Source organism: Phoenix dactylifera, chromosome 6, assembly GCF_051530095.1.
Source record: "Phoenix dactylifera cultivar Ajwa chromosome 6, Ajwa_hap1_PhDact_Kaust_v1.1, whole genome shotgun sequence".
Lineage (NCBI taxonomy): Eukaryota > Viridiplantae > Streptophyta > Magnoliopsida > Arecales > Arecaceae > Phoenix > Phoenix dactylifera.
In genome coordinates this window covers 177144-202330 of record NC_143195.1, presented here as the reverse complement: position 1 = coordinate 202330, position 25187 = coordinate 177144, and the positions used below count along the sequence as shown (strand labels likewise).

General features: G+C 37.8%; 1 protein-coding gene across 7 annotated transcripts; it reads right to left on the bottom strand.

The window, feature by feature from the left end:
- Window positions 1-339: 339 nt before the first annotated feature.
- Window positions 340-24166, bottom strand: LOC103696097 (RNA polymerase II C-terminal domain phosphatase-like 1). Of its 7 annotated transcripts, none has more exons than XM_088724249.1 (18): window positions 23237-24166; window positions 18759-19235; window positions 18120-18330; window positions 17753-17910; window positions 17577-17647; window positions 17321-17426; window positions 17166-17249; window positions 16444-17019; window positions 16291-16354; window positions 12218-12387; window positions 12067-12120; window positions 11075-11171; window positions 10050-10285; window positions 9871-9957; window positions 3108-3173; window positions 2434-2507; window positions 1242-1315; window positions 340-1156 (listed from the first exon to the last, which is right to left on the bottom strand). In XM_088724249.1, the coding sequence occupies exons 1-18, from the start codon at window positions 23492-23494 to the stop codon at window positions 1152-1154; spliced, it is 2868 nt and encodes a 955-aa protein (XP_088580375.1). In that variant the 5' UTR covers window positions 23495-24166; the 3' UTR covers window positions 340-1151. The 7 variants fall into 7 exon arrangements, with proteins under 7 accessions (XP_088580375.1, XP_088580377.1, XP_088580378.1 ...); XM_088724251.1 differs by having other exon boundaries at window positions 12218-12351; XM_088724252.1 differs by having other exon boundaries at window positions 12218-12351; window positions 16444-16998.
- Between the last annotated feature and the right edge of the window lie 1021 nt (window positions 24167-25187).

Genomic DNA, 25187 nt, shown 5'->3' with positions numbered 1-25187 from the left:
CCGAGAAATACCAGAATTCCGGCTTCTTAAAAAAGTGTTATTTCTTGCAGGAGATCGGGTGAAAGGATCTGCTACCTTGGTTGCTCAACATTTGTGAGGTGACCTTTTTCTTTTGGTTGCAACTTACTGTCGTTTTAACGAATTCGTCCTCCCCAACCTTTCCTAGCGACAGAAAAGGATGGAAGGCACGTGAATGGATGCATGTGGGGGAGGGGGGGAGCATCAACAAGCAGCTGCCTTCAAAACGTTATACCAAGAACTTCCTCGCATGCTGCATGTGGTGAACACAGATTGAGGATGGCTGCTATCAGAATCAGATTCAACTGAAACCTCACTTCATCTAATGAAGAGAATTGGTTTGCAATTCATTTACCAATTAAAAAATTAGCAAGTAGCGGGGCTCAAACTGCATTATAGAATATCTTTTTCCCTTTTTTTTTTTTTTTTTGAAGACTTTACTAACCATTGACAAGCCCAACAAGCTCATTTTTTCAGAATATGAGCTTCTGAATAAGAATAAGCTTAAGGCTGGAACCGGTAAAAATATACGGTGAAGAGTAGGCGCTCTCTTTCCCAGCTTCCACCAGACAAATTGGCTGCTCCGCAATTACGGTGATGCACGGAGTCAAAAGCATTTAAATGACTGGCCACCAATACCTGTTAATTGCGATCTTTACGAGCAACAGTTTTCCTGGCTAGCAGGCATTTAATTTCCTTTCGCTCTGGTCCTCACGAGTAAAGAAGGCTAGAGGCATGAACCCTTTGCCAAGTATGCCAGTAGGCCTATGGAACTGGAAATGTAATCTGTGAAGGTACCCAAGCTGCAATCTCTGTTCTCAGATCTCCACAACACCAAGCATCGAAGAGATGTTGCATCTATCATACTGTTACCAGCAGTTTACGCTCCCCATCCACAAAACCAGAGTGTGATCCCAACATATGTTCAGCTGTGAAGATATGTACAACCACCAAATTGATATATAGAGATCTTATACCTTACTGATGGATCATGCAATACCCAAGAACTACCTGAGAAGCGGCAGGAATTAGTGTTAACAGTTGCCTTGAAAAGCTTGTCTTGGGCTACAGATGATGCTCCTTGCAAAATTGTGACGACCCTCCTTTGCAACCTTGGTAGGTCCATCCCACCACTAGGCTACAGATGAATAAACAGATGCCTCACTGGAAAAACTGCAATGGTAATTATCAAGGCACAGGAGTTTCATTCCTAGAGTATCTACCAGATGATGGAATTCTCTGCAGCAACCGCGAAAAATCTGCCTTCAAACGCTTGTTTGGAGTCGCAGACAGTGACCTGAAAGAAGAGATGGCAAATGGACAATGTAGCAGCAGTTTCCAGCCACCAATCAAAAAAAAAAGGGAAAAAAGAAAAATGTAATTATAACTAAAAGACAGCTCAACTTCACAAGCAGAAGCCAATGCATTGAATTAAAAAACAAAAAAAAAAAAAAAGACCAAAGAAACCGAAAACTGTCCCAAAACTTATAATCAACTTGTCAGTGGAATAAAACAACCCAGACCATGACTCAACTAAATGATGCAAGTGCATTTCTTCAAAAGTTTGTATAACCATCAATCACGTGGAAGTACTAACTTACCATTTCAGAAATTTGCCATCAATGTGAGAATGAAAAGAAATCAACGAAATTAGATGGAGAGTGTCATATATGACCATCGTCAAAGCTTTTTCCACCACAATGGGGTTGGCTATGGAGCACAGCTCCAAGAAAGGGCACCATACAGATTTTTATGTTTGGCAACATTCATCCTCTAAGAATCGGTGCCAGCACGGTCAAGGCAACTCTAGGCAAAAGAGAGACTTGACATGAAGAAGATGGAAAGGTTTGCCACAGGCAACATTCATCTTTAATTCATAATCAATTTATACAATTCGGTAGTCAGAGAAAATTACAATACATGAAGAATATAATATTTTACTTGAAGAATTGGAAACAAACCAATATAAAAATATTGCAGGTATTTCTGTTGTCACCATGCTTTTTGGGTTATTCCCAAGCAATAACTATGAATTTTCATCAAATATTCCATTTAACAAATTACTGCTGAATTTTTTTCAAAGTAATTCATTAATTATTTGGCATTTTGTTGGAAAATTTCTTGTCATTGTTCCCGCTATCTTTACTGCTGTTTGCTCGCCCATGATTAATAATTTTCAAATGTGTTTGATATAGATAACTTAAAAAATTAATTTCTTTAACATCATTTTACATTCTACCTTTTTAATTTTTTGAAAATTTTCTAAATGTATTCTCCATGATCTCCTGAATTTCATAACTATCTCCTTGCCTGATTTTCCGATTACCAATATTGTAATTTCTGAAACAAAAAATGTTCTGACAGGTACTGGTGAAGTGCATAACAACATACTTTCAGCACAAAGTAGATACTGACCTTGGAGATCCTGAGTGTTTCTGAGTAAACTGACCGAGCATAGACTTCAAAGCTCCAAGGGCCTCTTCAGCAGCCTGTGAAAAATACAAAAAAATTTCAGATAAAATGACCATGTTTGCATGCATTATTTAATAGATCCAATTTGCAGCATATAAAAACTTCAAATCAATAGTGTATGCTAATTTGATCTAGTCATATCGATGAAAAGAAAATGAACAAGACTACAGAATATTCCCTAAATCAATTTTGCCTTAGCGTATCACTCTACCAGCTCAGTGCAAACTAATAGTTGCGAAGGTTACATGTTGAGTTTCCAGTAAAATGATAGATTCAGTAGATCTTAATAATTCCAGAGGATGTAAAGAAATCCACTGATGCAGGTTTCTCGTATATAACTGAGTAGAGAGATTCATATTATAGACAAGTGGAAATTAAATCATCTCCTGCATACTGGATAGTAAGCATGATCACAATCTAGGCCAGCTACATACTTCGTTATCATTTGTATCAAGGGATATATGCTTGAATCATTTTCATAATCATCTTCATTAGTTATTTCCATGATATTTTTTCAGGAATACTCCCTACCAAGTAATGCATATTTTCAGATGAAATTTCCTGAATTACAAAGCCAGCCATGGAAAAGGAAAGCAAAAACTGAAAAAAGAGAATACCTGCAGCTTAGCTTCTTCCCAGGTTGTTCCAACTCCTTTTCCTAATATCTGCCCCGCTACTTCAACCTAAATTAGTTCATAGCCAGCCAAAAGAAATGATGATCAAAATCAGTAGCAGAAGAATAAATTTACATATGCATTGTTTATGAGTTTGCACAGTTTTGAGCTCTTACCCTCGATAAAAAGTTTTTAACTATATTTCCAAAATTAGTGAGACATTGGTACAATAATACCTAATAGACAAGAGTTTGACAGCTAAATGAATAGTCATTAGTGACTGCAACTGGGTTCTATAGCCAGCATCATGTCCTCTATCATGGATCCAAACATGCATCAAACACAAATGGAAGGAAAATAAAAAATAAAAAAAAGGTAGGGGTGCCACAATAGAACAGATCAGACCAGGCCAGACCACTCAGGTTGCATCCGGTTGTTATATGATTCCCCATGCTAGTTAAATCTTGAAAATTTTCCAAAATCCCTTGAAAAATCCTCTTTCTGGGAATTGGGAATGTTGGGTTTACTTTTTGATTTTTAATATCTAATAACCAGCATCATAATAAAGTTTTGAATTATAATGAAAGATCTAACTTTTTATGTCCGTAATCTATATTTGCAAAAACATGACTTAGTCATATGGGCATATAAATCCAGGAACTTAATGTTACACTTGTAACAAACTAATAAATGAATGAATGAATCAACTAACGAACAATGGATGAATGAACGAATAAATGTCTTAATCATAACACGCATAAATCCATAAACTTCATGTATGATGAATGCGTATATACATATGAACATACGTACAATATGTATCAAGTAATATTTTTTGACAATCAGAAACCAGAAAGCACAAAGACGGCATAGAAAGTAAAGCAACAGCATTGGATAAGAGGAAGAATTACTATCTACAGGGGCCTCAAATTGCATCATATGTCTTTCAACTTTATTACAAATCAAGGAAATGAATAAACCACTATCCCCGTTATATAAATGGGAAAGTTTTTGTGGATAGGCTCCTCTTTTGTAGCTCGACTCCCCCTTTGAAGCTGGACAATTAGTGTACCAATGCAACTGACGAGAGAAGGGAAAAAAAAGGAGTGCACAGTTTAAAAAGGAAATTCTAATCCCCAGCTCCTCAAATATTAGTTTCTCACTGCTTACATTCTTCATCAAAGCCAACAAAATTGTAAGATCACAGCCGTTATGCTTCTTAACAAATTGAACCTGCCAAGTCCTAGTTTGTAGGTAAATTCAATGTAATTACTAATTAGTACTATGCATATGCTCTGTCATCCAGTTTCCTTTTCTCTTCAGCTAGGTCATGCTGACATCAGTCATGAAGATAATGTCTATATGTTATGAGTATCAGACTCTAAGATGTTCTGATGTGTACTTTACTTGATATAACATTCAAATATATGATATGGGCCCATCACAATAACAATAGTGATTTCGCTAACTCAAAGTAAGTAAATCGTGTCAAGCAGGAAACAAGAACCTTACCTCCCCCCAAAAAAAGCACTTATATACATATAAGAACCAACCTATTAATCAGTCAACTACACCACAATTAGATTAGATGAATGCAAAGCATGAGGATGGATATGCAACTTTAAGTCATATAATGCTTCCAGCTATAGATGTGCATTTACATTGCTGCATTAATCAGAACATCCAAGCTTAATATAGATGAAAACAAGAATTGGACAGTTGGTTTTTAAGCAGATTTTGGCCCATCCTTTCAGTTTAAATGATTTCATCCAAAGCAGGCAAAATTCAACGGTTGCTTGCCACCCACCAGCTTCATGCAAATATATAGATACCATAACCATATAGCTTTGTCCTGACTATTTAGGTCAGTTTTATGAATCCTAGTTCACCAAGTATCCTACTCAGGACAACTTCTGACATGTGTCTGTGTGTATATACAAACACAGACACATACAGACAGAGAGAGAGGAAAGAAATAATTTTTTTAAAAAAAGTAATTCAACAAATAATAAGACAACTTTTACTGAAAGCTGTCAGCATGAATGACTTTGTGAGAACAACCTACATTCTGCATCATATTTTATCAAGTAACAGAGATATATCTGCTAAACTGCAAATATATCGAGTATAAAATTATAATGAAAAACCGTGTAATAATTTGGAATTAGATATAAAACATTTTTGTAATGTACAAAATTCTGTCCACAACTAAAAGCTTTTACATATACGATCCTGCAACATAACATAGAATTTCACTTAATACCTAAGGTTCTTTTCTCTCATATTATTGAACTACTGCTTTTGTCAACTTTGACTATAAGCTAAATTATATAAAGGAAAAACTATTTGATCATTTATCTTGCTCTAATGCTGAAAGGAAGCACCTTCGAAGTTAAATTGTACATCACTTAATATGATGTGAGGCATCTTTTATAATGAATTGGACTTGGCAACACTTGAGTGCATGGTCTGCCGTACCGGTCCATACCGGCCGGTACATACCAGTCCGGCTTGGGACCGGTACCGAATCAGCATGGAATCTGGTACCGGTGGTTTATTGTTGGAGAACCGGTACGGTACCGAATCGGTACGGGACCGATTCGTATCGGTCCGGGCCGCCACCGGTACGCCGACGGGTACCGATACAGCGGACCTTGCTTGAGTGGATCTCTAATCAGATCCGATCAGGTCGATACTAGATGATGGGGGTCCCACATCGACGATTCGAGCTGTTGGATGTAATCTACTATCTATAAACCGCTTATATACCATAAATTATATAATTTGGAGACCTCTAGGATATGCATCAAGCGATTAAAAAATATATGTAGTTTCATGTTATTTAGACTGTCTAATTTTTTGACCACTTGATGCATAGATTAGGGGTCTCCAAACATGATTTTGGTGTTTAAGCAGTTTAGAGGTAGTAGGTTACATCCAACGGCTTAAATTGTCAATGTGGGACCCCGATTATCCAATCTAAATCTGACCAGATCTGAGTATATATCAATTAGAGTGTAGCCAAGTCTAGCTCCTTTTATAATAATATATATGACTTCAATTTAAATACGTAAAATGTACCTCTATGCTTGGAATCAAGTAGAACACACAACAAACTATAAGAATAATAAGCATTAAAGGAATAGAATTTCACATGAAAATTTTTCATCTTCCGTACAAGAGGTTGTTGCAACTCGGCTAAGGAATCCTAATCCCAAATGATTAAGTCATGGAAAGGCCATGCAAGCCACGTAATGTGACTTGTGCAGCAAGGCACTCAAGTTGTGGGTCTAGTTGTGGAAGTCCAAATCTTTAAGAGTAGTCCGAGTCTCTGTAGTTTGTTGCACAAATAATGTATTTAACTGGGTAAATAGGGTTAGTGGGTTAGTGGCCTAATGTGGTGGAGTTAGTCGAGTTCAAACTTTTATAATGTAAAGAACGTAATGGAATAAGGGAGGTGAATAACGTTATCCTCTTCTGAAACCCGCTTCTTTTGTGGTGTTCCTTTGACCCGAACTGGAACTCTCTTTTCCCATTATTTTCAATCCTTGCACTATTTACGTATTTAAGTTCATAACAGAGCAAGGTTATGGCTCAGCTTACCAACATGGACCAGATTGAAAGGTTAGAAGCAAGTGCACAAGATGACAGAAAATCTTCATCAATACAATGGTGCAGTCTGCTTCAACTCTCAACATATCGTCAAACAGATCTAGATCATTGACGATACTCACTGCGAGTTGACGGCAGCCATAGCTGGTCTTAAAACTCAAAGAGACAACCACAACCTACATGTCCCTTCAAGGTGAAAGTAGTGCTGCATCTAGAAGCCATTTTCAGCCACACTACATCAAGATGGATTTCCCTCAATACTCAGGAACAGAACCAATAGAATGGCTCAACCAGGTTAAACGGTTTTTCAAGTATGAAGGGATGCCCATGGATCAAAAAAGTGGGTCTTGCTTCCTTTCATATAGGAGAGACAAGCTATTGGTATCAGTGGTTCCAAGAAATTTCTGGTAAGGTCACAAAGGCAACTTTTATGGAAGAATTGTGCTCGAGGTCAGGGTCAAGACAGTATGAGGACTTTGACGAAGCCTTGGGGGGACTACACGTGACTAGTAAGAAAAAATTGAGCTGCTTTCCACAAGAGTGGGTGGTGGCCTGAAGGATGGTATTGTTGCAAAGTTACATATGTACAAACCTAGATCCTTAAGATATGCTATTGAACTTGCTTGCATGCGTAAAGAGCATCTCAATTGCCAAAAGAAGGTAGTGACCACCTTCAGACCTCAAGCCGCATTGGGAGGTGGTTACCCACCACAAATGTTGCAGCTCCAACTGCTAAAAGAATCAACTAGGGGGTAAATCAATGTTGCCGTGAGAAACGACTGTATTTTTACTATGACAATAAATTCTCTCCAAGAGAGAAATGTCATGGATCGTGGCTCCTAATGACTCATCTAAGCCATGTCAAATTCCAAAAATCAGCTTGCACACATTGTCTAGTTGGCATTCTCCACATAATGAAGGTTATTATTTTCCTTGCCAAACACCCTATTATAATGCTAATTGACAATGGATCTACACATAATTTCATCAATAATAAAGTAACTGAGCAATTCCATGTTCTTATCACCTCTATGACTACCTTGTCGCTCATGGTGGCAGATTGAAATCATCTCACATGCAAAGAAAAGTACCACCTTATGTGGCTCATGACACCTATCCAAACCTTTTCCTTTGCTACCACCCTATCCTTTGTTGTTAACTGGTATTGATATTGCTCTTGAGAGTTCAATATTTAGAACAACTTGGACCCGTACTTTGTGATTGGAACAAACTGACCATGGAGTTTATAATGAACAACCCCAGCACAAATTGGTATGCTAGGCTATGCCCACAACCCAGCCTATATCTCTCCAAGCTATAGAGAAGGAAGATCTAGAGAACAATGCCACCTCTTCAAGATGCTACATGGGAGGTGGACCAGCTTGTATCTAATTTTCCACATGTGAACCTTCAAGACAAGGTTCATTTTGAAGAAGGAAACTTAATACATAAATAATGCAAGCAAGGAATGTTGAACCATGCGGAACCAGTCAGTTTGGGGTCTACCAAACCAGACCAGTCAGTTACCGATATGGTTCGCACTATAAATTCGAGATAGGCACTGATTTAAGGTTTAGGGCTTTGTTACTTCCTGTCCTCTTCTATTCGCTCACACTCTCACTACCCTCTCCTAGATACACCGGCCGACAACCATCCCTCTCTCCCCTCCCTCCCTCTCCCTCTCTCTAACCCCCTTTTTGAGGGAACTCGATTGTCCCAAGAGACGAAGCATCATGATTGGTGATATGACGCCGATAAGACCACCACAGCTTTGAGAGAGAAGACCCATGCGCTACCGCTTGAGCTTCGGTAATCCATTGTCACCTTCCATTACAACTTATGAGAGATTATAGTTGTTTGATGCCTCTCCCTCTCTCCCCCTCTCCTTCCTCTTCCCCCTCTCTCTCCCTCTCGCTAAACTCATCCCTCTTCACTGTGCAGTCTCCTCGACACGTCTTCATTCCAAACTAGTCCCCGCCTCTCTTTTTTTTATTTCAAATTTTGAATTAAAGTCGGCATACCATATGCCGACTTCAGTTCAAAATTTGAAATAAAAAAAATAAGAGTCCGAAACGGACCAAAACGGCACGGTACCTTACCGCCAAGCAACTGGCCCAGGTTCCGATACCGGTACAGCCAACCTTGAGTGCAAGTATTAAGAATAATGAGGAAAGATTTCTAGTTTGGGTCAGAACAACACCACAAAAGAGAGTTTCAAAAGAGGATAAACCTATTCATCTCCCTTATTTCATTACATTCTTTGCATTATAAAAGTTAGAACTCAACTAACTCCACCACATTAGGCCACTGACCGCTAACCTTACCCACTAACCATACATTATCTAAAGATTCTAAACCATGGTCTACCAAACCAAGCAGAAACCACCTGGTTCACCCCGTACAGAACCGAACCGGCGCAGATTCAGTGCTTTTTTCGAAAAATATCTTGAACCGTTTTGAACTGGATGGTTCAGAGCGGAATTGGTATGAACCACTCGATTCACACTGGTTCAAACTGGTTCAGCCCTCCCCCCCCCCCCCCCTCCTCCTCCTCCTCTTCAATATCTCAAAAGGCTTAAAAATGATCTGTTGAACACCAAACCAGTAGCCGACCGGCACGGGTCCCGATACTGGTTCGGCTAACCTTGATTTAAACTACATGATTTCAAGGTCTTAGATCTTATGTGATGGGGCTGTCCCAAATTCTCTATGGAACTGCCCTGCCGTCCCATCTCATCCTGGCGACCATCCTGGTCGAGCATCCAGCAAATACCCTCCACATCTTTTCCCTACTTCTTTCCTTCATTGTTTGTTTCTTGTTCATCTTTCGTTCATTTCTTCCTTCTTTCCTTCCTTTTTGATTATTCTTCTTTCCTTCCTTTCTTTACTTTTCATCACTATCATAGCTTGGCAGTAGCAACCTAACAATGAACTTGATATAGGAAATAGAAGATGCAAACTATCAAGTAAATATGTAAAAGTTAGCTCAATGACAGCTATGCATGTCATAATTCATTCTTCTCTTAATTATGTTTTTAAAGAATTATAATGGCCTGCAACTAAAATTGCTAATTACTTTGTTCACAGGACATGCAGGATCATGAGGACATAAATCTGTAAGAAAAATTATCAGAAAAATGAGGTTCATCATTACCTGGGCATACACTTCCCCTTTACTGACTGAACCAGCTGAAGGTGAAGACTGAGCTTGAAAAACTAGATTAAATCCCTTAATGGTACACTGCATAGTCAAATCAGCATATGTCAATATGTTTTTGTATACATAAAATATATATCCAAGGACCCTATAAGAAGAAAAGTGTGGGATCTCACTAGATCTTTGAGGGCAGCAACAGCAGCTGCTGTTTTATTTGGACCCTCAAGTCTCTGGTCCATGAGACGGGACTCCTCTGAAGTGCTAGCTACTGGCAAAACGTCATCCCTGGCACATGCTGGATACCCAAAAGAGTTTAAATCGCTTGTAAAACCATTTTCTTTGATATAAAAAGGCTTAAGCATATCTCCATGCAGAGTACTGGGGTCAGATCTAGCATTTGACAAATATTTATCTGCAATCAAAACCAGCATTGATCAGAATTTCTTAGAAAAAATTTTAAACAGGATGTATATTTCTTACAAAGAACCAATTATATATTAATGGATGATGATAGATTCAAGGAGTTCCTAGGTGCACATCAATCAATTCAATAATTCACTTATGAAATCCAATAGAATCCCTAAAAAGGCTGCAACATATGCAAAAGAAAGAAACATTACTAGCATAATAATATAAATCACATGAAGTTACTGTCTTCTCAACTTGTCAGGAATGATGTGCAAACAATACAAAATAGCAAACTTCGCATATCCATAAGCATCACCACAAAGTGTCCTCAAAGAAAAGAAAAGAAAAGTAATGGAGAACGGAGTTCTAAAAACCTAAAGATTATAGCAGCATTCCTCAATGCTTAAATGACCATAATCTGATAATGCATCTTGTTTCCACCCAAAATAAATAAATAAATAAAACAAAACAACACCTATCATGTGGATGAATCTAAACTATTCTGCTAGTTCCATCATATATGCAAATTTATATAAATCAGCAAGCAGAAGCACAGAACATAATGAAAAAGCCTTCAGCTTTTGAAGGTTAAATCAACCAATAAAAAGTCTAAATCCTAAAGTTTGACATCAGAGACATCTGATTATTACTCAAACATATGAATTGACAGGAAATGCTGCTATGCTTGTAATATAAAACATGAATATATAATACTAGGAGCATGAAGATGTGACTGTGATAGTGATAATTACTTCCCAGTGACAAAGAATGGTAAAACCAAACATGTTCTTACTAGCTAAAGTTCGAAGGGAGATTTCGGCAGCTTGCTGCTGGGCTTCCTTCCTCGTTTTACCAATTCCTTCACCTAATTTTCCTCCAACAAACCAAACCTGGAAACAGCAATGATAAGCATGCACATGAGACTTCCCAAAACATAAATAGTCATTATTTTGTAACAGGAGTAATGTGTATAAATATTATAATAAAAATCCTAATCTGTCTTTTTCTTGGCTTTTCATGAGAAAGGTGAAGACACAATAAGTGAAGTCTCCCAAGTCCCACTAGGTGAGACCTTGTAATACCCTCTAAAATTGCATTGAGAAAAAAATGGCATGCAATAAACAAGTTTGCAAGATTTAGTTTCATAAAGAATTCAACATAAAATTATGGGATTAGAGTTGATTTGGCTCTTTGGGCTATTGGTGCTTTAAAGATGAAAGCAGCTCTCTATATGAAAAGTCATCATTTCAACCATTCACTAGATCTTTTTTCCAAGTCTAGCAGAATTTTTGAGGGTTTCTCTTACCAGCATGAACTAAAACCTGCGATTAATAAGAAATATCTTGATATCCATAAACTAGCCTAATGGATTTCATAGAAGGCCCCTCTCTTGCAAGAGACAGGTTTAAAATTTAGGTCTCTTTGAAATATTCAAATTAAAATATCGGGTCAAAAAATTATTCACTTAATGGAATAACTAAACCTGTACCTTGAAGCATGAACTTAAAACAGTTATAGAAAGTAAATGACCAGCCATTGGTTGAGTGCACTATTTATCTTCCTTAACAACATAAGAGGCAACAATTAATAGAAAAGTGATGTCAAACCATCATAATTGAAGGTTCATATTTAAATCCAAATCAGAATGCCATAAATGAAGCAGCAATCAAGTTATAGAATAGTGAAAATTACAAAAGGACAGCAACTGCTATGTATGCATATAGAATACCATTATTTTGGTGATATGCCTCTAGAAGTTCTGTTGAAATTCTATATTTTCATTACCTCCATAGAAAACTGCAAGTTTGTAGTGTCACATAAAGCTGTGCGAAATTCCACCTACAAGTGAACAATTAGAACAGGCATTACAAATAAACTTATATTAAATACATCTTAACCTTACATACTTTACAAGAACTTTTCGATTTCAAATTACCTTTGCTCCACACTTCATTGCAATATTTTGTAGGACTCCAGCAGGAGTTTCTGCATATCGTGCAGTGGCCCGTCCAGATTCAAATTGGGTGTCCTTGTGGCTGGAAGAAATTAGACCAGCTGGCATCTCCTCGCCTTCAGCGTTCAAAGTTGGGTTAGGAAGCAGCAGAACTAATTAGTTTCAATTAAAATTTAGTAATGTCCTTCATATTAAGACAGCTACAACAGAAAATCAGACAAAGATTGTTATGGTAAATAAATTATCTTCCACAATGAGATGTAGCCTTTAAAGACAAGTGGACAACAAGCTTGTGCACTTAATTGAATTAAAAGGGGAATGCTCCCTGTGCTAGCAGCAGGCATGTCCTTTAGAGCATTCAATCACATCCTTTTCATCCATAAAACATTATACAAATGACTCATCTCAGTTTACAGTTTTGTTCCAGTCAACATATCAGTCTGCTAGAAGCACCCAGAATTCAACAGTTGTAAGTAACACATCTTTGCCAAGGAGCAAAAATGTCACTACAGCTAGCAAAAAGTTTATTGCTCTTGTACAGACTAGAATTTTAGTTTATTTCCCTATAATCCAAAATCAATTGCATAATACTTTGAGGAATCAAAGAATGGGAAGTTTGAATATAAAATAATAAAAATCTGTCCATTACTACAAGAGGCTAACCAAATTCGCAGAACTCTTCGATATAAGACAAAACTGTATCCTCTAATGGTTCCAATACTTTTGTAGTTTGTACGAAACTTATAACCATATTATCCAATGCCTGTTGCTCTTTACCTTATTTATAAAGTGCTTCTTTTAATCTATAGCTTCCACCGTATTAAACTCCCTCTCCAAAGAAATCAACTATTTGACTAGATATAAGTGTATAAACGTACGAATTTAAATGTTAGTGAATAATCACCTTCTCATGCCTGCATTTTTTTTTTTTTTGTGAACTAATCTACCCACCTTAAGCTTTTCAAGTAATTCACGTCTTCAGTTTTCAAAACCGCACAAGATTAGCCAATATAATTATGACATCAGGCATTCCCTCAGTTCCCAACAAATAAATTATATTATCCAGTTTCATCAAGGACTTGTTCTATTGAATTTCTTCAATCCATTAGTCATAGGACTCTCAACATTGGAATCCTCCTTAAAGCCTTTAATTCTCATTAGTTTTCGACTTAGTCATCAAGCTCGCTTATCAATTTCTTTATGAAGCAGAACTAGTTACAAAACTTATGATTTAAATGTTTTACCTCCACCCCTTATGAACTATGGTCAAAGACAATAAGGGTAAGAACCATGGTCTGTCGACTGCCCGATATGAGGTGTACCATACCGAGCAGAAACCAGTACGAAACTTAACTTTAAGTCGACACAAGCCCTGTACTGCTCCATACCGAAGTGTACCAGCCTGTATCGAGGTACGTACCAGCCCGTATCGAGGCGTACCAGCTTGTATTGAGCCGTACCGAGATAAAAATCTCCCTATTTCGGTACAGAAGTGTGCCATACCGTACTGTACCGAACCCAACTAATCAGGTACCGATACGGTATCCGGTACCGAGATTGCGGCCCTTGGTAAGAATTAAAGCCAATCTTAAAAGTGAGAATTGCACCAAATGAAGAAATTAATGATGTCGCTTGGAAAGTTTTGAAATCCTATACAATGCCTTTGTATTGTTCATATACAAGCAAGATTGATACATAGTAATGCCCCTCATATCTACTCACGGTTCACCTACCTACTCACAGTTCGCCAAACCGAGAATGATACCCCCATGTCAATATGGCATGCAATACAATGTTGAGACAGTACACAACACTTGAGATTTTAAGCCTTTCTTCAAACTAATAATTGAACCTATACGATTAACATAATGTAGCACAATATTGTTATTTGACACCACAAAAGATCTGCTCTTCAAGAGACCAATTAGTTTGATATAATCCACAAATGTAGCAGAGCTTTTGAATACTCAATATAACCCCAATTTAACTATTGGGGTAGTATACATAATTACATTATATTAGAAACACCAAAGAGGTGCCTCCAATCTATTAAAAATTAATCTTGCAGGCATGCCAAACCCTAAAAACCCTGCTCAATATACTGATTGCCTCATTTTCAACATGCAACTCATCTTGGACAACCCAAATCACTATCCTATCACCCAAATGACCTATCATTTGGTATCTTCGAGGTAACTTTATATATGCAACCTACAGGAAACAAAAGGGTGCTCAATATACTGATAGCCTCGGTTCGGACATACAACTCATCTTGGACACCCCAAAGCACCATCCCACCACCCAAATGATCCGTTATTTGGTGTCCTAGAGGCAGAGAAACTTCATATATGCAACCTATGAGCTTTCCTAGGCTCATCTTGTCCCTTGCACTTCAATGATTATCTGAATCAAAACCAATTTCTACATCTGCAAAGTCTATTTCAGCATCATAAGATCCACTTCCTCATGCTTTATGACTAGGCTCAATTTTCCATATCTCTGACTCACGGATTGCTAACTCTCTAGATGATGTCATTTCACCTTCTAATGATTCTCTCGCCTTCCTTCACTTAAATTGTAAGTTTAACAGTCCTTGTGGGTTTTCCTGGCAATCATAGCTTCTGGAACTGAATTGGAGCCCTAAACCCAGATCAACATAAGGAGCAGAACTAGCAGGTTCACTGTTCTGAATTTAACCTCATGGAAACTAATCTCCAAGAGTAAATGATATCTTGGATCAATGCTCCCCTAACTTCTTCATTAAATTTGCCAATTCATTTGCCACAACTGCCAATATCCATACCAGTTATCTCAATGTACCATTTACGGTGTACCAAGTAGGCAAGTAGGCACCCAAAAAACATTTTATCCATTATAAATTAGCAAATTTTCCCTCTGCTTATACCAAAAGCTCACATGAACATCTGTTCTGACTTCTGAAAAACAAATTAGAATCATTCATTCAATTCCACATATTATTCCAAATATAACATACAAGAAAAACTGCAATTTCACATATTCCAACTATATGCAGTATTGAGTAAGCATCCACATTGCACGTTCCTAATCAAAATCCACACAAAACACCCACTAGTGCATACGAGCACAACGTAGTTGTAGTGCATCCAATGATAGACACCAGTTTCCACCTCTATCATGCAAAACATTAAAACAAAGTGATTCTAGCCATGAGTAACCACTGGGCACCTAACAGTCTCCAGTAAGAAGCTATGGTTTTCACACAAAAAGAAAAAAAGAGAAATATACCTAAGAGTTTGATGGTAAGCGGGTCGCATGGTAAATTAAGAGTATCAAAAATGATATTATGTGAAAGGTAAAATGCTAGAGGAAAACTATTTCAGTTGAAAATTATGGATGGTTTAGTTTTGGATATTGCGAGGTTGTTTCCATGTTTCGAACCATGACACCCAGGTCACAGTGGAGCAACCTTACCATTGTACTAAGACTCACTCTCCAGTTTGCTACAACACCGGTAATTCAAGCTTCATGTTAGGTTAGAAGAAAGGGACTGTTTCACTAATTCAGAAAACATTAGTGCATTAGCAAACAATAAATCTGAATTTGAAAGAAATAAAAAAATAAACTATAAGTACTTTTTATGGTTAAATATATAAAGATGAGGTGCATTGGCAAATTTTGCATCGACATGTGTTATCTTGTGAAAAAAATAAAAAAAAAAAGTGAATGTTTAAAAAAAACAGTGTTTGAAACTTGAGGTCATACAATATAAGTTTATACAAATGGTATGCTGTATGTATGTGTACGTGAATGGCTATGTGCATGCAAATGAGAAAACCTGAAAGAAAATAAAGAGCTGACAACTGAACTTGGGGAAGCAACGGAAGCTAAGAATGAGCAATCAGCACTTCTAAGCTTCCAATACAGAGGATGGCAAGGAAAAAAAAAAGAAAAAATGAATTTATTTACAAATTATACAATTAAAATTATAGAAAAAAATGCAATCTTTAATCCTTGAGAACTACAAAGGCTCTGAAAATCCAGCTCTACCTACTTATTAAAGAAAACAAAAATACCTGGGAAGGAATTATAGTTCGCTGCTGCATGGTTTGGTCTCAACCGATCATCTCCTTGATGTAACTGAATTATGCAGTCAATGGTCATTGAACCTTCTATAAAATAAACACTTAAAAACTTGATAATAGTTTCTATGTTAAAACATCATTTACCTGCATAGGCAAACCCCGATTTTCATGAAGAACTCTATCAGAAGAAATAGAATTCTCCCCACTGCGAAAATATGATTGATGGTTAGGTCGCTTTTTATTAAAACGTATAGTTTCTGGTTCTAAAGTAAATTCTTTGGGTTCCCTGCTCAGTTGTCTTGGATTCATCTCCTCCTCCAATGGAAACCAATTTCCCCGTGATTGCACTGGAGGAACTGCAACATGGAGAGGGGATCTCACAGTAAATGAAGGAGTAGGATCTCGTGTGTCTTGACCATGTTGCAATATAAGAAGTCTTCTCCTTGTGTCTGGATCTAATTCTGACTCTGGAACCTCACCCTCTTCCCTAGCAGGAGAACCTTGCAAACTAGGTTCAGGAAGGCCAGATTGACATACTAATGGCCTGCCTAATGCAATCGGCTGTGGGCAATTGTTGTTAGGCAAAGGCATCATCGCTTGAGTGGCTGTCTGCGGAAGTGCAGCAGATGAAGAAGCCATAACGTGTTGAATAGAAGAAACTGACCTCGGGTCAAAGTTATTGACCATGGGATGAATAGCCTGCACATTGCAATTTGCCTCCTGAACAAAGGTCAAAATGACGTGAAATGCTGCAGACATAATGGATATCTTTCATCGTGCATTTGATTACTAAGTTTTGTTTCTCTTAACCATATGTAACCAAAAAATCAGTGAAAAAAACAGTGAAGGTTTGGAAGCATATAGACCTTCAATCTCCTCTCAACCTCAGCATCTGTCATGCCCTCAAAACAGAGCTGATCTTTATTTCCATTTGAAGTAGCATTGTCATCCTGAACCAAAGAAAAGGGAGTAACTATATTGCAGAGAATAACTATACAACCACAGGTTTCATCAGATTTACCTCTGAAATTAAATAATTGCCCACATCTGGAGCAGATGGGAAATCTTTCCATTCATCTTCATAGAAACTGTCACTAATTCGTGGCAGTAAGCCTTCATCAAATTCTCTGTCAATAAAAGTCATGACTTGTCATATCAAGAAAATGTTGACAATTTATGTGCAGCAGACTGCAGAGTTAATTGTCGTTTCACCATGGTAGTCAAGACACATATTGGTAAAAGGTAAACACTATTAATGGGAAATTATATTTTCTTACTTGAAAAAACCACCCCTAACATTGCATGCAACATTTCTTGCAACACATAAAACTGGGACGTTGCCATTTGCCTATGAATGAGTCAAAAAAAAGGTTTCTTTTAGTAGATTCAGGCAATAAAGAATCGCAGAGTTTTAGTCTCACAGCCAGAGATTGTTATATGCAGATAATTGTACCTCTGCCTGAGGGGCATAATATGGAGCAAAAGCAGGGACAACATGAACTCGAGGTTGATCTTTTTCATCCCAAACTTTCAGACGATCATCAATCACTAGTGCCATCTTTGGATGGCAAATTCCATCTTGAAAGACACTAAGAAGTGACTTTCTTGAGCCTGCCAGCAATATATCGATACCAAATTATAAAAATCAAATGTACAATGGGCCAGAATAAAAGCTGAATATAAATATATATAAGGATACGAAGAGCTACGAAAAATGTTAAGGATCACTCAGCAGGTTTCTTATTTGGCTTCCATCATCATAAAGAAATGCCAAGGATGTAGATGGCAACATACAACAGCAAGATCTCTGCATGACACACCTGATTTGACACACACTATCCGGTCAAGAAGTTGTATAGAGCTGATCAAGCTTGAATCTGGGTCAAGAAGTCTCCACATTTCCAAAGCATAATCTCTTTCTGCCATTGTACAAACATAGACCTCAAAACGCTTGCGACCTCGGGCAATTAAGTAGCTTCTTAGCTCCTCCCATGCAGGTCTTAGCCGTACAAGGACGCTAGTATCCCGTATCTGCAAAGATTTAAGAAAACTCTCTGTTTATATTTGTGATAGTATTGGTCTAGATAAAATCCAAGCAAGGAATTTCTGTTAATACAAGTTCTGGTTCATTAAGGCAAAAATTGGATTCTCATGATTTCTCTATGTAAGTTAGCAAGTAGCATACTATTTGAATCAGAAAACCTAAAAAAACCTTTCCTTGTCCAAAGAATACCTCAATGGACTTCATTTGATAAATCAAATAGATAGCAACTCATATTCATTAGATATTGCAGATTCAATAAGGAGTTCCCTCTGACTCTTTTAAACAGTTGATTGCATGACAACAATTTGTTTGAGCAAAAATGTCCAAATATAGAGTGGCATGTCAACGCAATGAAGATCAAGGAGAAAAAGTCCCCGCATTTTACAAGCATTAAGATAGGATAGGAAAAACATACCAAAGGATTAACACGTGTAAGAATGATATTCTTCTCTTGTAACCTTATAACTGGACGGGTTATCAACTGGTGACTATCAGATAAAGGTGGTACAACCTCAGACTGAACTTTATAGACCTTCCCATTTTCAACGACTTGGTCATTTTCTGCGTACTGCTTCAAGATAGATTTGTCATCTTGATAGCGCTTGATCTCAGCCAACATACCAGTAACACGTTGCGGATCTGTCTCATTACTTAATTTTCGCTGAAGAGCATCAATCCTGTCCTCAAATGAGCGTAAAGTATTAGCAACTATAAGGGTTTCATCAAGATCAAACACAATCCCAAGGCACCTCAGGTTCAACATGCCAAGGCACGAATTGTACAGTCCCGATGCAACATTAAAACCCCAAAAACATGCATGGTGCATGAGGTTTTTCCCGGAATTCATGGCCACCAAGTGCAGTTCTTCCCCTCCTACTGGGATAACTGCAGTCTGCAAGCATAAAAAAGAAACATGACACACTAAGATGAATTTGTTATTTAAAAAAAGAAAAAACCACAATAGAGAACATATCAATTAACATGGCCATTCAAATAAAGATAAGTTACAGCACTAGTGTATCATACATGGATACGCATCAAGAATACCATACATACAATTAACAAAAGATGATATAGGAGAAAATTTTTCCCTTAAATGAATTATGTTAATTATTTAACAACTAAAATATCAGAAAAAATTGGTAATATCTAAGGAACTCACATAACATTAGGCATCACACAAGCTTTTAGCTGCTCTACAGTGAGATCTGGCTCGTTGCACCATTAATAAACATGCAAATAGACATAAATATACAGATATACAAACTTGATTTTTCAACAAAACTGAGAGATCTTAATCAACTATGACCAGCAATGGAACAATTAGCTTTCATTGCATTCATATGAACTAATTCTCTCTAAAAAAAAATGAAAAGTGAACAAAAATTCAGAAAGACAAGATACATTTTTATTCCTATGTAGAGAAAACTGGTACAGTCAAAAAAAAAAAAAAAATCATATGGTCCCGAGTCACCTATATCATAAGTAAACACCAATATGATATACAACCCAATATAGATCTTTAACCAATATTAAAAATCAATGCAACTTTCTTAAAAACCCTTGAGAAATGCCTCTCTTTGCAAATCTCAAATGATTCAAAGTTTCAAACCTTTAACCATCCTCAGTTAAGGGATGCTTGAAATCAAAAACTGCATATTCTTTGACATCGGTACTAAGAACGCAAGAGAAGTACCAATGATCCAAATAGCCTGATTCAGAATTTGTTTTTGAGAAATGCTTAGAAAATTTGATAATAGTCAGATCAGCATCCTAAAATTGCATCCAAACATAAGTCCAGTTTTGGATCCTAGATATCAGATACAAATCATTACGTGATTCAGCTAATGTCTTCTTCAACTTCACAACCATGCCAGCTGCAGAATATGTTGCACTTGCATATATCTTAGCAAGCCTGGAATCACAAACTTCCCTTAAGGCTTCACTGACCTAGGTTACCAGGATACCAGAAAAAAAAAATCATATTTTTTTTCAAAGAGCCCTGGAATTTGTATTGGCAAGATGAATCAACCACAACTGTTTGGTCAATACCAACTAAATTAAATCCTTACCAAAAGCCTATGTGGTAGTCTTAAGCTGTCTTAAAAAATGGACAACATCAGAAAGATCATGCTAACATATCAGCTGCAAACTAAATGCGACAAACTTGTCCTGATCCTCATAGTTACAGAGAACTCGTACTATCAACATCAACATCCAAATCAATCAGTGCAATCACTAATCTGAATCCCATGAAGTTTACTCCAAGTGAGAACATGGGTTTTAAGAAGCGTCACAGAGTTCCATACACCCACATCCTTTTTCCAAAGTGCAATGGGTTCCCTCTCAATACAGAATGGCCTAAATCAAAAATTTCCATAAGGTAACAATTCCCAAAACCATTAAACTCCATTTCAACATTATCTCAGGAGGTTGGATTGCACAGCAGCACTAATACAACCCCTTATAATTCAAACTACAATATTTAAAAATTGTGATTCCTTTTATTTATTTCAGTAAACTTTTTGTTTCAGATAATGAAAATGTGAAAGTGAAACTACAAGGGTTGATTTTGGGCATAGTCGGTGCACAATCCTTAGATTCAAGATTCATCTTTTATTAGGAATTCTATTTCATACAGAAAAATTGAACTCTAGTGTTTCTAGAGTCCCACTTTACATGAGACTTGCATGACATTTATCACCGTTACTTATTGACATTTTGTTGAGTTACAAGAGTGCTATGTCATAAGAACAGTGTTTTAGTGTAGTTTTGAGTATTTAAATGAGTGTAATGTGGAGTTCCGGTTTTTGTAGATTGACTATTTATCCCTGGAAACTAATTGATATCCTTTGAGTATTTAAATGAGTGTAATGTGGAGTTCCAGCTTTTGTAGATTGACTATTTATCCCTGGAAACTAATTGAAATCCTTCTCATTAGGCTTGCATTTTTTTAAAGTTATAAACCCTTATCCTACCACTTTTCTCCTTTTATATTACTCTCTAACATTTTCATAATTCCTAAAAGAGATTTTTGTTCTACTTATTTCTTTTTTATCTAGAAACAGTATATCTTATCACTTACTCTCTTCTCAGCATCTCATCAATATAAAAGTAAAGATAATTAATTATCTGATCCACTTTGTCCAAACACATCACTTCTAGCATATACTTCTTTTCATATCTACCTGCTGTAAGATTTTGGACTTCTATTTCACTGGCTCAAAGCAATATGGTCAGCAGGGATCAGTCTTTTAGAACAATATGCTTGTCTGTAATCAGAGGAAGCAAGTTTCCCATATTCAAAGACTACAATTAAGTTTTATTAATTTTCTTAGCAAGCCTGGTAGTTTTCACATGTCTAAGCATAAGTTCTGAAAGTATAATTCATCATGAATCATTGTATTCTAAATATATACCATCATACTTCCAGATATCCATCTCAGTGGAATGACAAATTCACCTTTTCAAGTATAAGACAAGTCATACAAAGTTTGTCTTATAAATCTCCATGTCCTTCAAAAAGCACAAAATTCCATCACCAACTACATACAGATTCCTGCCCTATTTTGGCCCAATGTACCTCCTCAAATTTCCATAATCACCCGGTTCTTACCAAGCATTGTTCCAAAATTTCCTTGAGTATAACTAACTTTCAGTAACAAACTGATGGCAAGCATAGTTTGTCAAATAAAAGAAGAAAACAAACAGCCACTTGCTCCTACTTATTTTGGCAGGGCGCATAAGATCAATCTTCTCATTAGTTCAACTTAAATCTCATAGAAAGTAAGAGCACTTTTTAAAGGGATTATTAATGCAAGGATAAATTATACAGGCAAACATCCTAGAAGACCCTCTTATAGTAAGGTTCTCTATGGCTTTTCACTGGGTTTTTCTCCAATAATTATTAAAGAAAAGAACAACAATCTAAAGGAAGATTTTTACATGATGTTCAATTTTGTTGATTTATCTATTTTCTCTAAATTAACTCTAACCCTCATTTGCAAGCATGCTTAAAAGAAAGCAAAGTTCAAGGCCAAGTTAGCAAATAAGACTTCACATTCCCTTAATCCAAAACTTGTAGTCCTTCACACCAAGCAGACATACCATTTACATTCAATTGTCAAGAAAAAGATAGTGATGAGTAAAACAAACAAAGAAAAAAAAATGGATCTACAGATATGAGCATAAAGTCAATCACTTCACGATACCAATTCTATCAACCATATCCAAGTCAGCAATTCCATGAACTTGGCACTACATTTAAATATAATATGCCCAGGGCAGAATATATACATAAGACATTTGGTCGGCTTTAGCTAATAACATTTGATACCTGTTAGAACTGTTAACAGTAATGATTGTTATAGAAAATACCATAAATCTAAGACATATTCAGCAAAAAAAACCATCTTAATTAGCTGGAAAAACGAATCTTCAACAGTACTGCTTTAGTTCAACTATCCACAAGTTAGACTGTCCATGATTTAACCGTTGCAATTTATTCCACAGTTAAATTATGTACATACAGATTCATGAGGCAGTCATCTCTAAAATTGTGTCCTGAGACTGTTAATAAGCACAGATTAGTAAAAATATGAATACCGCAGCTTCAATTTCTTACAGTACTAATTTTGCAACACCAGTGTCCTGTCAAGAAGCCACTAGAAAAGGTTTCAGTTCTGCTAAATCCATTGTAACCAAGATTAAGCAAAATCATGAAGAATGAATTTCACCAGTATATTCCCTTCCACAAAAGCATGAATTCAGTAGTCAGGTCATAAGTGTGGCATTTTAGCAAAGTGATTCCACTGATATTATTAGATTTTACTGTTCACCATCCTGCTGCTGTCATTAAAACCCTTCTGTATGTTTCTTTTTTGGGAATAGTACCTTGTTCTCTCTGAGGCAAGCGGCGTGCAAGGAGCACAGCGGCGACTCATCGGACGGTGGCGACCTTGATTCCATTTTGAAGCTGACGCCGCCGGAGGCGATGGTGTGGAGGACGGCGAGCGGCAGGCACCGCTCGCTCGACGGGGAGAAGTGGGAGATCCGGATCTCCCTGACCCACGCGCCAGGGTTCGAGTTCTGGGGGAAGATTTCCGCCTCCCCAATTAGAGAATTCCCATGGTAAACAGCCGATTTGAACATGTTTAAGATGATATTTTTTTCAGATCAAAACCAGAAACCCTTTCTTGGCAGAACAGATCTAGGTTTGATCCTCCTTTAACCGTCCTGAAGCAATTCGATCTTAGATAAAAGAATGCCTTCTTTTTTCCAACGAAAGGCAGAAAAGAGGATCTTTTTTTTCCGTGAAAAGAAAAGGGAAAACCAAGTTCCAATCTCTCTTCAGTAAATCAAAAGGAACCAAGATCTCGGTCCGGTTCCTTCTTCAAGGGTTCCATCAAATAGATCAAGGCCATGGGATTCGATGTTTTAGAAGGGAAAGATCTGTTCTTACGGAATCCAATGGAGGAAAAAATAAATTCTCTCTTCCTGTTCTTGAGAGAGAGAGGGGGGGGGGGGGGGGGGTGGGGGGGTTCGATTCGTCGCTTGGTGCTCGGATTCGATTCAAGAGGCCTCGGGAAAGGGTTCGAAGGCCTTCGCCGTTCCAAAGAAAAAACTCGGAGCCGAGAGGGCCAATTCTAAGGTTTTCGGTGCGTCTGGAGTTCCACCGGCCGCTCGCTGCTCCGGTAGCGGGCAGCGATGGGAAGTCTAGAAACCCTAGGCGTCAAACCAGAGGAGTAGAGAACGGGAATCCTAAACACCTCGGTCCAACTCGTAGAATAAAAAATAATAAATAATCGCTAGAATAACAACTGTAAAGGTACGGAGGGTGTGGATGGAAATATACATCTCTCGCGCGCGCGCTCGAGCCTCAACTCGGAGACGATGACCCCACCCGTACACGGTGTCAGCATGATTTAGATTTTGATGGCGGACTCGGTCAGCGAACAAATTAATGAGAGGGGAATTATAGGATTTTCAAGCAGCGTATATGATTATGGTGGGAAGATAGCAGGATTAGGAAGGGCGGCATTGATCGGTTGGGAAACCTTGCATGGTTAGGTTGGACATTACCTTGTGCGACGAAGGTAACGGGAAAGGGTAATTGGATTGAGGAGAAGGATGATGGAGTTCTACATCAATGGGTTTATTTACTGCCGGCAATTCAAGCAGACAGCTGGTTCACTCTTTTTTTTATATGTGTTTCATTGATTGGCTCCTATCTATGAATGCATTGTTTTGTTTGCAGCATTGCCCAACGATTTGCGCATCTTACCAAATTTGGCGGATTAGGAACGTCCGTATCTTTGACGAACGCAGCCGAGAGTTGTGGTGGAGAGCGTCCATGTGCAAACGGCAGAACTCAATCATATCATACATGTTGAAGGGACCTTGACAGCTCGGGACATCTGGAGTTTTTATTTTGCTTCGGCAGCATCTCGTACGATATTTTTCACCTGGAAGCCTCTACTTTCGGGTTTCCTCAAGATCAACTTCGATGGATCTGTCTTGGACGGAGGTACGTGGGGCGGTATGAATTTTGTTATTCGGGACTCGCTGCCAAGGTCGTGGCTGCATGAGGCAGACAACTCTTCGACATTTCAGTTTCAGGTGCGGAGCTGAGGACCGCTTGGGCGGGCCTTCGCCATGCGCGGTGTGTTTTACGGGCTAGTTCCATTATCCTAGAGGGGGACTTGGGCACGGTCATCCACACCGCCCCTTTGCTCCGAAACATCGGGGCATTGGTGAGAGACGAAGGGGCCTTTCAGGCCAAGCATGTTTTTCGTGAAGCCAATGAGGCTGCGGACTGGATGACTGATTATGTAGTCGGTCACTC

What these genes read in the sequence shown, in the direction of transcription:
- LOC103696097 (XM_088724247.1), bottom strand. Translation starts at nt 23,494, where the DNA reads ATGTTCAAATCGGCTGTTTACCATGGGAATTCTCTAATTGGGGAGGCG. An exon ending in ATTATGCCCCTCAGGCAGAG is followed by an intron (nt 17,648 to 17,752) that starts GTACAATTATCT and finishes ACTCATTCATAG; the next exon opens with GCAAATGGCAACGTCCCAGT. An exon ending in AAACACTCAGGATCTCCAAG is followed by an intron (nt 1,316 to 2,433) that starts GTCAGTATCTAC and finishes CTCTTCTTTCAG; the next exon opens with GTCACTGTCTGCGACTCCAA.